Genomic DNA, 16,371 nt, shown 5'->3' with positions numbered 1-16,371 from the left:
TAACCTGCTCTAGTGGGAGGTGTCCCTGCCCATGGCAGGGGGGTTGAACTAGGTTATCTTTAAGGTCCTTCCAACCCAAACCATTCCATGATTCTATGAAAGAGCAACACAAAAATCAAGTACAGACAGGAAGGCTGGATTATTTTGATTATTTTAGATACAAGCCTCCATAGCTTGACTCAGAAGATGACCCAGTATGTTCCTGGTCATTAGGGCTAACCCTTTGTGTGTGAAGTGCTCGCCTCCTACTGAGCATGCAAAAAAACCACCCACTCACACCTTTCCACAGCTGTTCTGTGGCCATTCTGGGGTTTCTGGGGAAAAGATGACAAATGCAGCTAACCAGCCTCCAAGCACTGCACATACAGCATAGGTGCTCTTGGACTGGGAGAGAAGCTTCAGCATTGCACAGAAGACAGGAGTTTCCTACCTCTTCCTCCCTATTTCAACACCCATCACTACCCTATGTCAGACCACCAGCCCCATCGAGGGGTATGTCTTGTTATGTTGCAGAATGGAATATGTGCCTAATACCAGATCCAGCATAGTAAGTCTCAGACATTTATGAGGAAAAAAAGGCTTAGGCAGAGAAACTCTAATGAAGCTAGCACTCGAGTGGCTGTTGATGGCAGAAGTCCAAATATTAAACTAGCATAATGGTCACTTTTGTACAGAGACTTGCAGAGGAAAGTAGCATCTTAGACAAATCAAGATTCACAAGGAAAAAAGTATCTTAGTTCAATAAAGGAAAAAACATACAAGGTTTCAGACAGACAAGAAGAAATGCTCAAGTACCAGAAGCCCATGTGATTCTTACCCAGTATATTAGTTGTTCTAATAACTGAAATATCTCTCCCTAAAAGCACTACCTCCCCCAACCACGGTGGTCTACTACTTGAGAAAATGAAGCAAGTACCAAAAATGTGCGTATTCCACAGTGTATACATACTTCATTCCTTACTACATATATTTTTCAGATCATGCTTACAAAGGCAACTTACATCGCTATGCGTTTTGCTGATATTTAAAGCATGGTTTAAATATAGCAGGTTTGGTAGGTCAGAGGCTGGATCATGTAGGCTTTCCAAATCTTTCTTGTAATTCACCTGGAAAGAGAATTCAGGTTACGTTAATAAAGACTAACAAAAATTAACAGCTTCATATTACAGTGAAGCCATCCAGAAAGAGAAAGCATTACGTGTTTGCCTGAACATTCTCTACCAGCCACTAGATGGTGGTCATTCACTATTATTTGGAGGAAAAGGAAAAAAATCAATAAAGGATTCATTCTACTGAGCAAATATTTGGCGACTACTCAAACTTTTGCTCAAAAAGGACACTTACAACAAAATCACACTTTGTATCACTTTCAGACTAGAAAGGAACCAGATGACAAATTGATTGAGTTCATTCTGAGGGTGTTCATTTAATCAGCCAAAAAAAAAAAAAGCCAATCTTACCTTACACTGAAGGAAACTAGAATTGGGTAGGCCAAAACGCACACAAAGAATGCAGGAACTCAAAGCTATCGACTCATTTATTACCCATAGAAAAGGGGATAGCCAGTGTTAACTTCACATACCAGAGTGAGACAGATAAAAAGCAAGTTTCAATTCACCAAAGAATTCACTCCCTCTACTCTGCTTTCATAAGACCCCCACCTGGAGGACTGCAACCAGGTCTAAGGCCCCCAACATATGAAGGACATGGACCTGTTGGAATGGGACCAGAGGAGGGATGGAAGGATGATCAGAGGCTGGAGCACCTCACCGAGGAAGACATGCTGAGAGAGTTGGGGTTGTTCAGCCTGGAGAAGAGAAGGCTCCGGGGAGACCTTATAGCAGCCTTTCGGTACTTAAAGGGGGCCTACAGGAATGATGGGGACAAACATTTTAGCCTGACTTGTTGCAATAGCACAAGGGGTAATGTTTTTATACTGAAAGAGGGGAGATTTAGACTAGATATCAGGAAGAAATTTTTCACTCTGAGGGTGGTGAGACACTGGAACAACAGGTTGCCCAGAGAAGCTGTGGCTGCAAGTGTCTAAGGCCAGGTTGGATGGGCTTTGAGTAACCTGCTCTAGTGGGAGGTGTCCCTGCCCATGGCAGGGGGGTTGAACTAGGTTATCTTTAAGGTCCTTCCAACCCAAACCATTCCATGATTCTATGAAAGAGCAACACAAAAATCAAGTACAGACAGGAAGGCTGGATTATTTTGATTATTTTAGATACAAGCCTCCATAGCTTGACTCAGAAGATGACCCAGTATGTTCCTGGTCATTAGGGCTAACCCTTTGTGTGTGAAGTGCTCGCCTCCTACTGAGCATGCAAAAAAACCACCCACTCACACCTTTCCACAGCTGTTCTGTGGCCATTCTGGGGTTTCTGGGGAAAAGATGACAAATGCAGCTAACCAGCCTCCAAGCACTGCACATACAGCATAGGTGCTCTTGGACTGGGAGAGAAGCTTCAGCATTGCACAGAAGACAGGAGTTTCCTACCTCTTCCTCCCTATTTCAACACCCATCACTACCCTATGTCAGACCACCAGCCCCATCAAGGGGTATGTCTTGTTATGTTGCAGAATGGAATATGTGCCTAATACCAGATCCAGCATAGTAAGTCTCAGACATTTATGAGGAAAAAAAGGCTTAGGCAGAGAAACTCTAATGAAGCTAGCACTCGAGTGGCTGTTGATGGCAGAAGTCCAAATATTAAACTAGCATAATGGTCACTTTTGTACAGAGACTTGCAGAGGAAAGTAGCATCTTAGACAAATCAAGATTCACAAGGAAAAAAGTATCTTAGTTCAATAAAGGAAAAAACATACAAGGTTTCAGACAGACAAGAATAAACGTTCAAGTACCAGAAGTCCATGTGATTCTTACCCACTATATTAGTTGTTCTAATAACTGAAATATCTCTCCCTAAAAGCACTACCTCCCCCAACCACGGTGGTCTACTACTTGAGAAAATGAAGCAAGTACCAAAAATGTGCGTATTCCACAGTGTATACATACTTCATTCCTTACTACATATATTTTTCAGATCTCTCCCTAAAAGCACTACCTCCCCCAACCACTATGGTTACAACACTACAGTCTACTACTTGAGACAATGAAGCAAGTACCAAAAATGTGTGTATTCCACAGTGTATACATACTTCCTTCCTTACTACATGTATTTTTCAGATAATGCTTACAAAGGCAACTTACATCGCTATGCGTTTTGCTGATATTTAAAGCATGGTTTAAATATAGCAGGTTTGGTAGGTCAGAGGCTGGATCATGTAGGCTTTCCAAATCTTTCTTGTAATTCACCTGGAAAGAGAATTCAGGTTACATTAATAAAGACTAACAAAAATTAACAGCTTCATATTACAGTGAAGCCATCCAGAAAGAGAAAGCATTACGTGTTTGCCTGAACATTCTCTACCAGCCACTAGATGGTGGTCATTCACTATTATTTGGAGGAAAAGGAAAAATCAATAAAGGATTCATTCTACTGAGCAAATATTTGGCGACTACTCAAACTTTTGCTCAAAAAGGACACTTACAACAAAATCACACTTTGTATCACTTTCAGACTAGAAAGGAACCACCATTGTTCCTCTTTTTTATGAAAAATCAATAAAGGATTCATTCTACTGAGCAAATATTTGGCGACTACTCAAACTTTTGCTCAAAAAGGACACTTACAACAAAATCACACTTTGTATCACTTTCAGACTAGAAAGGAACCACCATTGTTCCTCTTTTTTATTTTTTTTTTTTTTTTCCACCATAAAATGTAAATCAAGAGTATCTTCTCAAGCTTACTCATTTTAAGTACTGTTGATTCTTGTTCTTTTTCTCTTCATTCAGGAATTACACTAACTGTCCAAATAAAAAAAGTTGTATATACAACAGTTAACGGGAAGTGCTGCCAGACAATTCTATGATTTAATGCAGATTGCTTTCAGCAAAGATAAGCAATATAATCACCTAAGGCAAAAGATAATCACTTCATGAAGTGGCAGAAGATAGCTTCCTATCAGTCTATAGTAAGATTTTCCATACTTCTGACAGCTGCACGCCCATCTTTAAGGAAGAAGACCAGCTACCTTGCCTATCTTGGATGACAAATCTTTTAAACCAATACTTTCAGTCAATTCCACATAAGTATCATGTTCTTGACTGATATAGGCAGACTTCAAATCAACAATATTCAATTTGCATAGCTCCTATAATAATAATTACTTCAAGGAAATTTTTAGGAAACATTTAGATTTTGGAAACAATTACATGTTCTTTTGGACCCTTCCCAGAACTGACCCTCTTGTTCCCATTGGGTGGTGCTCCACCCTTTGGAAACACTTAGACTACAGAATGAAGGCTTGTGTAACAGCCTCAAAGAGCTCATGTTTTTAGCATTAGACACACTGTTAAATATATCATCCCAACAATATTATCACTTGATATAGATGTTTTCTCCAATCTGGCTCCAGTAGCAGGCAAGCATTGCAGCATCTGGTCACTGCTGTACTTTGGAATACCATTCAGAAGATCAACCAGCAGAATGAAGTCCATAAAATACAGACATCCAAATCTCATCTGCTCATCCAACAACCTCTTTTCTACATCCTCTAAAGAGATGCCAGCACTTCACCACTCCAAAGACAGGCATCTACAACAGGTCAGAGGAATTACTCTCTATACCTGCTTACTCCTTTCCCAAATACAAAGGGACCAAGTACAAGGCAACCAGCTCAGAGTAAGCAGCCAAATCTTTTGACACACAAAGTTAAGCGAGATGAATCTCATCTAAAATGGTTCTGAAAATCTCTGCAGGCCCTTGGAGAAGGGCTTTGTCAGAACCAGAGGAAGGAATGGCTAACATGCAGTACCTGCTGTACAGACACACCATGTAGCAGAGACTGCTGCTCAGAGGAATTTGTAAGATGGAAAAAGGAATTCTGCTTCAGAACAAATGTTAGGGTTTTGAGGATGTAAATGTATGTAAAATACAAAGCAAATTCACTTACATCACTTGCCAAGGTGGATGCAATCTGTGCTTGCTTGAAGGAAGCACTGTCAAGAGGATTGTAGTGGTGGCTCTTCATTTCCTTATTGAACTGCTCTTTGTATTTCACCTTCCACCAGAACAAACATATCTAATATTAACATGTAGCACTTAAAGAAAGCATAGAGAATTCAGACTACAAAGGAGCTTATTAAAGGCAATTGCCTTCTCCATAAATCTTTAAACAATGAAGATGTTTAAAGAAGCTCAGTTTAGCCACACCTGTGATGGTCTTGTGCTGGTTTCAAAGTAATTTTTACGTATCTGAATTTTACTAAAGTAAAAAAAATAATTTTAAGATGTGATTACTGGTGCTGAAGGATTTATAAAAAGCAAACAGAAACAAAACCATATGAATCACCTGAGTAATCAAATAAACCAGAACTGTTTGACTAGCAGTACTAATCTACTCACTGAGAATCATTCAATTCATAATTAACATCAAAAATGTTTTTAACAAAACAAATGCATAAGATGAATATACTGTAAAACTTGTAAAATAAATCACTTGTAAACTTTTCAGCCACTTGAAAGTGGGAAGACAGAATCAAACTTCCCACTCAGCCGTCTTCCCACCTCCAGATCCATGTGTCACTCGCGCTGTGCTGGGCTGTCACCAGAGCCCCCCAGGTCTATTTTTAATTCTGCCAGAAATTTCCCAAGAGACCCCCAGGAATCTCTCTGTAGCACAGTCCATTCTTGAGGACAATGCCCATCTCATTACAGTGTTAGAAAGCATAATTAAAAGACTGCCTGCCACCATTTTCACTCTCTTTTCTTCATGTTCAAAAGAGGAAATGAGCAACACATAAATGTTGAGGCCATGGCATTAAAAGTAAATAAATCACAAAAATTCCATAAAACACGCTGAAGAACTGAATTCAGAATCTGAAAAAATGAAATCGAGCAAATAGTAAATCTCCCTCCTTTGCCCTCCTTGTTGTGCATGATCATCAAACATCTGGAGGCTTTGCACACATGCCTTGCTTCTTCCCAGCAGCTGGGCATAATGGAGGAGAATAAAGTTCAGTCTGAATTATGCTGCTTTCATGAATGTTAGTCAGACACCTGATATCTGAGCCTATGCAGCATCCATTATAATTTACCACGCTCTGCACTAAATAAATACACAGCTTTTTCCTTACTCCTTTTTTCTCTATTCCCACATGAATGTCTGATAAAGTGCTTAAACCACCTCAAACAATCTCCTTCAAAAATTATTTTTTTCTCAGCTTTAGTTGTGGGAAGAATTTTGTTTTTCCTCTTCAGTTTTTCCTTGCCTCAGAAGGCTTTCAACATGGTTTAGCTTACACAACCTCATTATGTTTAGCCACGATGCCCAATATTTCATTAATCAGTATAACAAGAAACCAAAACTAAGCCAAACAGAAACTAACAATATATGTTCAAGAACTACATTAGGATTCCAGCACTTACGTTAATTTTCCAAAGGATGGAAATTCTAAAACATTGTCACTTTTCAAGAGAAACTTTATCTGAACCTCATAATCTTTCACACTAACTCTAGAAGAGAATAACCGTCGCCTTCTGGTAGATTCATATGGTTCATATTGTTTGATATTTGCCTTGGCTTTGGATCAAGTGCAAAAGCATATATCTGAATACAAAGACACTGCCTTTGTCAAAGGCAAATCCACATTCTGTATGAGCAGTGAAGGAATAAATCAGAGGGCTTTTCTCTTTAAAGGATGTATCCAAAACTTGCCTTCTAATAAAAATCAGGCAGTGCTGGAATATGTGATTTAAAAAGCCTCTGAAACCAGCAATCAAGTCAGCATGGTAAGCAAAATTGTCTTTTACTCCTTGGGCATCACCTCACATCATGCACAAGAGTTTAAATATCCAACTCCTGCAGGCTGTCTTCTGCCCAGCCAACAAATGGCCTCAAACTGTGCAGACCAAACGCACAACATGGTCCTTGATATCCTTGTTAAGTGTGAAAACATCAGTGGCATCCTCACAACTGGCTTGCCATCTTCCAGCTGCCGCCATTTCATGCCATTTTTTAAAAGATTCTTTTTAGTAATAAGATTTCAATCTCGAGATTCCAGTGATAAATTCCCATTAGCGCCACTTCAGATCACATCCCGGCTACTGAAGGTAAAGCGGGGGAGACAGGGAACCCAAGTCTTCTCAGGGCTGTGTGCCTGGATGCAAAAGTGCAGAAGGGTCCCAAATTTAAGGAGACCACCCAACAATCCAACTGTGAACATTCCCACCACAGCGAGGGATCTCTCAGAACCTCCACACATGCCGCTCTGGGGCAAAATGGAAGCAGCACAATAATATCAGATGACCCAGGCGGTATCTCAGGAGCACTTCCAGCAGTAATTTAACTCCGACTTGTCATAGGGGATTCATCTCATTGAAAGCTACACACGTATTCACTTTCTCTCCTATCGGTATTTTCCTGTTTCCTTCTCCCTTTTGAAAGCAAGCGTGGGGTGGGAGAGGGAGAGGAGAGAAAAGCAAGCCCATGGATGAGTCACTGTGAAGTAACGCACATGGTATTTATCCTTCTTTTCAACAGGAGAAAGTTGTGGATGCAGTTTAAAGGGGGGAAATATGCCTGAGAGAAAAGGGTTCTGATTAAAAACAAGGAAGAAAAATACTTCATCAGTGTTTTCTAAAACATCTGAAGGGGGGAGGCCGTAGCAATCAATGCTAAGAGGTGGTGGAGGAGCATACAAAAAGTGGGAGTAGAAATGACATTTGTTAGTGGAAGCTTATCTACAAATTTCATCGTTAACCAAAAGCTTTACTTTAATGAGGGTTTAAAACCATGGCTACTTATTTAACATCTTAATTAAAGTCTTAACTTTGTTTATTTTTTTTAGAGGGTATGTAGTGGGGGTTAATTTAAAAGAAATGCACGTCGGCTGCTCTCTAATTGTTGCTAAAGAAAAAGCAGACTTTGCAGGCTTTTAACACAACAACGTCCCTGAAAAACCAAACTGGAATTAAATAAGGCCAGGATAAACAAACTTCTCATTGGCCTTGCACAAAACCTATAAAAGTCAGAATTGCAGCTGGACAGAGCAGTGTCTTTTGAAGCTTTGCAGCAACATTCCTAAATCAAATCCGTAGTTCAAAGCTGTTCACACAGGGAGTGTTCAGTTTCAGAAGTGGATGACATCACCCACTGTTCAGATTTACAAAGAAACTACAAAAATTGAATCATTCAACCACCGGGATCTCAGGATGAAGCAGACACTTGCAGCCAAAGCATTTCCTCATGACCATATGAAAACATATTTAAAAAAATGAAAAACCTGTCAGAGCACACAGATATTGAAGGAAATGGAACATAAACAAAGAGCTAAATTAAAATATTGGTTGCTAAAAGCACTAGCAGAGTTTAAAGGAAAGAAAGTCTGAGAAAATCCTAGGCTCTTTGTGTTGTTAGTGATAATCTCAGAGAAAGTAAATTTTAAAAAACATTCTACCTCTAAAAATTTTATCCCTGAAACAGTAAGCACCAGATCCAGCATAAAATACAAATATCCAAAATTATTCATCATAAAACCAATTACTGAATACCATAAGGGAAATGCTTCATATCATCAGCTCTTTGAAAAAGCTAATAAAATACATTAGGAGACATAAAGAAGACCTAAACAAGGGCTTGTTTTTATAAAAAATAGAAAAAAATAACCCAAATTCTACAATGTACATTCAGCAAATTGACGTGCTTCATGTTTTCACAAGGGCTAACAAAGTTTCTCTTTTAAATTTAGTTTAAAATCAACAGAAAGGGGTTACTGCATGCTGTGAGTAAATACACTAGTCCTGGGAGCTGTTATTTTTGCTGCTGCTGTTGTCAAAAGCTTTGTTAAATAATAAAAGAAAAAGAAAAAAAGAGAAAAGAGAACAGAAAAGAAAAGAAGGAAAGAGTGAGACTCCACTGATTTTGTAGAGCCTTGAGTGCCAGTCAAACATTAACACTATTTTCTTCACTTTGTTTGCCTTCCTGCTTGCCTTGATTGCTTTCTCCCTTCGTTTACACCCACACTGCCTGACCTCTTCTTGCTCCTGTTCTCTATCCTCCCTAAATTACCAGCCATATGCACCACATTAAAACATGTTATCATCTTCTCTTCCCATTACATCCATCAGAATTGTCAACTTTGCAAATTTACTGTGAGGGTCAAATAACTAATATTTCTCTGCGTGTCGCAGCTTATAGATTCATGCTATTAAGGGAGATGATCAACTTTCAGCACAAAAAGTTTATAACGCTCCCATTTGCTGAGAAACAAATGGCAACTCGAGAAGCCAGAAAGTCTGGAGACAATAAAGAGATCATTAACTTTACTATTTTTTAAATCTTGTAATTGTTACAAGCCTGCTTCACGATCCTTGCACGAAGAGGACTGACACCACTGACCCACGTTGAGGGCTCTTCCTCTCCTGCAGCACAGGTGCATTCCTCATCCTGCCCCACCACCCTGCTCTTTGGACACAGGGGTCATCTTCATTTTGCTGTGCTCCTGATTTATGACCCGGGTGTCTAAGTGTTATGATGATTCAAATAATATATATAAAAACCTTCGACAACTCATGGCCACCACTGCCTTTCCTTGAGAGGAGGTGGGGGAATTGCTGAGCGTGCCCTCCCCACCGCTGGAAGCTGCCTGGTATGTACAGCCTCCACGCTGCAGCACACAGAGGGCTGGCAGGACAGTGTCTGGCATTTCTTTCTACAAGTACATGGCCCATCACACACACAGAATCACAGAATCACATGGATTTGGGAAGGGACCTCCAGAAATCATCTATTCCAACCCCCCTGCCAAAGCACCCAGAGCACGTCCCACAGGAACGTGTCCAGGCAGGTTTTGAATGTCTCCAGAGAAGGAGACTCCACCACCTCCCTGGGCAGCCTCTTCCAGGGCTCTGCCACCCTCACAGGAAAGAAGTTCCTCCTCATGTTTAGGTGGAGTTATAGAATCATAGAATGGTTTGGGTTGGAAGGGACCTTAAAGATCATCGAGTTCCAACACCCTGCCCTAGGCAGGGACACCTCCCACCAGACCAGGTTGCTCATGACATGGTCCAAATCATTCTGAAATTAATTATGAACTTCTTATATTCAAGTTTGTGCCCATTTCCTCTTGTCCTGTCACTGGGCACCACTGAAAAAAGACCGGCCCCATCCTCTTGACACCCTCCCTTTAAGTATTTATAGGCATTGATCAGATCCCCCCTCAGTCTTCCCTTCTCCAGACTAAAGAGACCCAAGTCCCTCAGCCTCTCCTCATAAGAGAGATGCTCCAGGCCCCTAATCCTCTTCATGGCCCTTCGCTGTACCCTCTCCAGCAGTTCCCTGTCCTTCTGGAACTGGGGAGCCCAGAACTGGACCCAGTGCTCCAGATGGGGCCTCCCCAGGGCAGAGCAGAGGGGCAGGGCGACCTCTCCTGACCTGCTGCTCACACTCTTCCTGATGCCCCCCAGGATGCCCTTGGCCTTCTTGGCAACAAGGGCACACACACTGCAAGCAGCCACCACAGTGTACACTGAGGAGTGGACAAGAGAAGGAAGGATCCCAAAACCTCCATCCAGGCCCAGTGGCTGCAGAGTTTGGACTACCGAGGTTTACTGAGGGTCTTCTTTACAAATAAACTGTCACCAACTCCCTCTCTTCCTGCCATGCTTTCTGCACTATTGGGGCTCTCTAAAGAATTTAAAATTTCACACCAAACCCTCCCTTCTGCAGAAAGATCTGGACTGGAACTGCTGTCACCCCAGCCCCTGGCAGTGAAGAGACTCTATTATGAAGCTTTTGCAGATGCAGCATGCATTGTCCAAGAGGAAAAGCACATCTAATAAAAACAAGATAAAGAGTGCGTTGATGCAGCTGGCTCAGCACCAGCCTGCAGGACCCCACGATCCAGCTGGTATTTTGGGATTGTTGCAATTGTTGGCCACAACCTCAGGGCTACCAGGCTTAGAGAGACGTGGAGGGCTGTCGGAAAGGGAGCTGCTGTGGTCCCATTTGCCATGTCAGGCAGCTGCAAGCCCACCAGATTCTGAAACAGGCTGCAAGGAGCACGTAGACAGCCACTGAGTAGAAATAAAGGATATCCCACACTAAATTTAGATACGAACCCTTTTAAAAACCACGAAAGGTGCTTGCTAAATGACAGACAGCTCCCTTTCCTCTAAGCCACAGCAGCAGAGCACTAGCTTTTCCTAGAAAGCACGGGCTTGACTTCCAAGCCTGCACGAGGCCAAACACTGAAGAATCTCTTACCAGACTCGCCCATCAACAGAGGAATGAGCGCGTGATCCATTAAAAGCTAAATGACAGACAGCTCCCTTTCCTCTAAGCCACAGCAGCAGAGCACTAGCTTTTCCTAGAAAGCACGGGCTTGACTTCCAAGCCTGCACGAGGCCAAACACTGAAGAATCTCTTACCAGACTCGCCCATCAACAGAGGAATGAGCGCGTGATCCATTAAAAAATGGAAGAAAGAAACCTACTTGGAAAACACAAACTAATTTCGATTCTGAACACATCATTAACAAAGCGATAAAAAAACATCTATTTTCTTCTTTTTCCCTTTGTGCAGTATTAACGCTGCAAAGTGAATGATGGTTCAGTGTGTAACAGCAAATCGTGTAGCAGGTATCTAACGACAGCGTTTGGTGACAGCAAAAGAAGCTCAACCTCTGCAAGCAGACACTGCACTGTGTTGCAGCTTGCTCTTTATGACGCATTATTCTCATTTTGTCCCAGTTCTGGGGAAGATGTTTACTGTCCAGCCAAATCACACTGATTTTCAAACTGTTGTAGTGTATACCCCACTACACTTGGGTGTTTTTTTTTTCTAGTTCTGGGAAGAATTTGTTCCTAGGTTTACAAAAGTTCTAAGTGTAGCCTGGCAGGATGACTAGCGAGGATTATGCAAGGCACTATTAAAGAGCTATTCCAGAAAAAAAGAAAACCAGGAAAAAACCCAAACAGGTCAGCAGTCAAAAATCCCTTCTCGTGATGTCAGGCTGATCTGTACTAGAGTCTTACGAGTAGATCTTATGAGCAGAAGACTCACAAGAGGAAAAGAGGGAATATTTGTGTTTGCAGCTATCATTTTATTTATGGACTAAAGTAATCCCTCCATTTTTCTTCGTCTTTTTTTTTTTTTTTCTTTTAAGGTTAATATGTAACAGAAAGCAGTACATAAAAGGTTCCCTTTCCGGGGATGGGAAGGCAGGCCATTCGCATGTCAGGCCAAATTCAGATCCCATTACTCACATTAGTGAGCAGCTACACAAAAGACCTCAGTTACTTCAGTGGGATTAATCACAGAGTAAGGTTCCACTCAAACTGAATGAGTAGCAAAATTTGCCTTTATATTACATACAGTCAATATTTTTAGAAATCCTAGATAATCTGTGTAAATATACACCATCTCCACAAAAGAAGTTGTAACAAAGTTCATTGTATCTTTACATAAAAATGTGTATTCTGTTTCCTAAGAATCTTAAATTTACAAGTCATTGCAATACTGTATGAAAAGAGTTTGAGAACATAATGCAGCTCATGCAATTAGAGATAATAATCTAAAAATCTAAATTTTTTCTTGCATTACTAGGAACAAGATATCTGAATGAAGTCATTGTAAAATGACAGAGAATCTTACTTGGCTTAACAGTTTAGAAACTCCTTTAGCGTGTTCAAAATCTGGTCTTCCAAGCACAGCAGGCTCCTTATTCATCTCTCCCCTTCCTTTCTTGTACGCAGCCTTAAGAAAAACGAATATGAATCACTATTAAATTGTTTGCTTTTGTTTTATCAAGATAAATTTAAGCATTAAAGCTAGCAGAAAAGCCTTATTTAGTGATCTGCACTGACACTACTTTCAGAGCTTTTCTGAAAAAAAAACAAAACAACCCTGTTCAGGCTTCAGCTCCTTAACAACACATAATATTTATTTATTGTAAAACACAATGCACGGCTTCCACAAAATTCAACTTCAACCAAATGCATAGCTTAAGCCTGAGAAATATTCTTCTCCCAATCAAGGCAGGAGGAGTTAGAGTGGCTCAGCATTTCTTACAGCAGGGTCTACAGTTTACACAAGATTATTTGTAGCAGCTGAAACTAGCCTTGAAACAAAACTAGGCTGAGGGGCAGCTTTTTTTGAAATTTAAGGTCAAATTCCACTCTCAGTTTTACCACTGCAATCTTGCTGGATGTCAGTGAGGTTGCATTGGTGTAACCGAGCGGAATTAGTCCCACAGGGCTGGTGTTATGTGATCTTTCCAGCTGAACTGCCTCCCATGCAAATTGCTGCAATTTTTTTCCCCAGTGCATTAGGAATCAGCACAGATGAATCGACAATGGGCGCTCTGCGATATTCACAAAATTACCCACTGCCTAAAATAGGCGGGTTGCATTACTCAGGCGCTGTGAATCAGCAAGGACACGTCATAACAGCACAGTGAGGGAAATAAAAGTGCCAAAGCCATTCCAACTCAAAGGGGGCTTGAACAGCAATTAGTAAATTGGGTGTTGAACGTAAGACTTAGCAGAAGTTCTTTGGTTTTCAGAAAATCCTGAATATTCAAAAGGTGAATCTCAGCTCTCTTAAAACCGTCCCTCCATGGGTGCTTCGTCAGTCTCACATGAAAGTACCAGCAGTTACTTAAAATCTTGGCTCAGGGCTTTTAATATACGCATTGTTTGAGTTACCTACAACAAAATATTAAACTGCATCACACATGGCTGCTTCTCAAACTGCTCCTTGACCTATCTGTTAGCAGATGTCACAGTCGGAGAGAAAATAATCTGAGAGGGGAGTTTGGGGAGGAGACCCCCCATGCAAGAGGCGGTGTGTTTGCCCAGCTCTCGGGAGGACAGAGGGGAATTGCATCTCCCTGTTGCTGGTGGCTGAGATGGAAGGAGGAAGGGGAGTCCCGGGATGTGAGCATCCCTTGTAGTGAGGTGAAAAAAGAGCTTGGTATGTCTTCTGAAGAGCAGTATAGCCTACGGGCATGTGACTTATTTTGAGAATGGTTATCACGAATAAAGCTGAAACAAAACCAACTTTAGTAAGCTTAACGATGTCTTTAGATCAATGACCAATAATTGCAAAGGTTCGTCCATCAAATCAGAGGAAACCCGTAACTTTGTAACACACCAGGCAAAGAGTTTTATTTCGTTGGGTTTTGGTCTTTTTTTAAATCAAACCTCCATATCAGATTTGGGGTTGCAAGTTTTCTGCTCATGACGTTTGAGAATTACAGCAGCATTCTAAAAAAGCCAACTGAAATTGGAATAAATAAAATATCATGTCTAAAAAATACAGATAGAGTAACAGGAGAACATACATCACTTATTATCTTTGTTAACTCAGTTGCTGTCTTTATGTCTGGCCTGTTCAGCACTTCAGTGTATCTATGAGTATCTTGCACATCCTTCTTATAGGATACCTGTCAAACAAAAAACAGTCTTGTTTAAAACAAACAAACAAAAACTTTTTAAGTTTAGGAATAATCTCTGAATGGCGTATCAACTCAGCCATCAAATTTAACAGAACTCTGCCTAGTTTATTGCAACACAATCCTGCTTGACAGGGATTATTTAGTAAGACCCACACACAGGTCGACAGGATAAGGAAGAAATTCAGAAGCATAAAATACAATATTAAAATAAAAAATGGTTTTGCTTAGAAGCCTAGAAGAAATTGAAAGCACCGCAAAGCCCACATATTGGGTTTTATCACTACATTTTGGAGGAATTCCAAGAGGTACAGCATTTTTTTCTATGCTGTACACTTTATTAATATAAATTACCTCCCCTATGATACTGAGCACTGCAGCCCAGCAGATTATTGCGACGCTCAACACAGACTGTCATTCTCCACCTCCTTCTCAGCAATAGGCAGCCGTGTAGCTGGGATGTAACTCAATGACACAACTCCACCCCAGCATCCCCAGCTCCCCACAACTTCCCTTATCTGCTCCTTTACACAATCACGGGGAACACGAAGGCTGAGTGTTCCAGCCTGTGGAGTAAAAGACTGAATCTTTCTGTTCGTGCAAAAGCCACCACGATAATGAATGGCCTCAGAAGACTTTGGCCAGAAGGTAAACCACAGGTGGGAGAGTCCAAACATTCTCCGTTCAGCAAAGCAATCACAGAAACAGCATAGACCTCGGGGACGTTACAGAGCGCCGAGACCACAAGTTATCCTTCTTCTCCCTCTCCAGGGTCTGTAGACTTTTCCCTCTCCCTTGTACATGTGCCAATCTAAGCCAATTTCTAAGAGCTGCCATACCGAATTATTCTGAATTATTAAGAAAATCATCCCTGGTATTTGAAAGTGTCCGAGAAACTGAAGTTTCAGGCAAAAGTTAGAAAACAAAGTCTACAGGAAATAGTATCAGAATAATTCCTCCTTTATGGACAGTCTTTTAGATTTTCTTCTGTTGTTTAACAAAGTTAACCAACCTCTCAAGATAGTATTTCACCATCAAGAAAGTCCTCAGCTCGAAGCTTCACTTATAACCTCCACATCTAGCTCCTATTTCCAACATATAGTTTTACTTTGGGTATAATGCAACAAACTCAAACTGCAGCACCCAACAAATAGTATCTTTTGTAGAAATGTTATTGTAAAAAAGAAAAGAAAAAAAAATCTTACTTTTTGGCAAATATTTTACAGGCAACAGGAAAGTAATTTTGTGCCCATATGGCTTCAGCTAAGTAGACAAGCTAAATAGGCTTCAGTGTTGGCTGCTTGCCCACAAATAGATCTTATAATTTTTAACCTACAAGGAGTGACACACAAGTGTAATCACTGATAAAATAAATAAGTAGGTCGGATGAATACAGCCCAAAGTATCACCTACCAAGAAAACAGAAACTGTTTCTTACAGTTCGTTAAAACCACTGAAGTTTTGTTTTGGTTAGGTTTGGATTTCCTCTATTTTTTTAAGAAACTAGTTGTACAGACAAGCATTTGCAATTCAGGGCTTTACATGAATTTAGTTAATTATATGCTGTTCATCCTAATGACCACATGAGGTGAGGTGAAAACCACAAAGGCAGCAGAAACAGGTTTCTGAATAGCACCCTATCATCCATGTAAATTGCAAATTAAAGGCCAGCATATGTGCTCAAAATAGAAATTAGGAATGGAGTGAATTTAACAACAGAGAATCAAGAATAGTGGTGATAAAGTTGAGGAAATGTGGTCACTTATTGCTCCCAAATGACATGATCATATAGTACATGAAATAATGGATTGTGGTTAATTTCAGGGAGAAAGGGCGGGGGCTGGGGG

The 16,371-nt window shown here is 40.7% G+C and overlaps 1 protein-coding gene across 6 annotated transcripts in view; it reads right to left on the bottom strand.

Moving 5' to 3' along the window:
- NEBL (nebulette) overlaps positions 1–16,371 on the bottom strand; it is a 283,351-nt gene that overhangs the window by 68,410 nt on the left and 198,570 nt on the right. For 5 of the 6 annotated variants that reach the window (XM_014946172.1, XM_014946181.1, XM_014946164.1 and 2 more), the window contains exons 6-9: positions 14,414–14,515; positions 12,724–12,825; positions 5,023–5,130; positions 3,215–3,319 (exon numbers count right to left, since the gene is read on the bottom strand). The exons of the other annotated variant lie outside the window; for it this stretch is intronic. In XM_014946172.1, coding sequence (XP_014801658.1) covers positions 3,215–3,319; positions 5,023–5,130; positions 12,724–12,825; positions 14,414–14,515 — 417 coding nt within the window. The remainder of the gene's footprint in view (positions 1–3,214; positions 3,320–5,022; positions 5,131–12,723; positions 12,826–14,413; positions 14,516–16,371) is intronic. 6 annotated transcript variants of the gene reach the window in all.

The sequence above is a fragment of the Calidris pugnax genome, unplaced genomic scaffold (genome assembly GCF_001431845.1).
Source record: "Calidris pugnax isolate Ruff unplaced genomic scaffold, ASM143184v1 scaffold19, whole genome shotgun sequence".
NCBI lineage: Eukaryota > Metazoa > Chordata > Aves > Charadriiformes > Scolopacidae > Calidris > Calidris pugnax.
The sequence above is the reverse complement of the archived record's forward strand: the minus strand, read 5'-3'. Positions and strand labels throughout refer to the sequence as shown.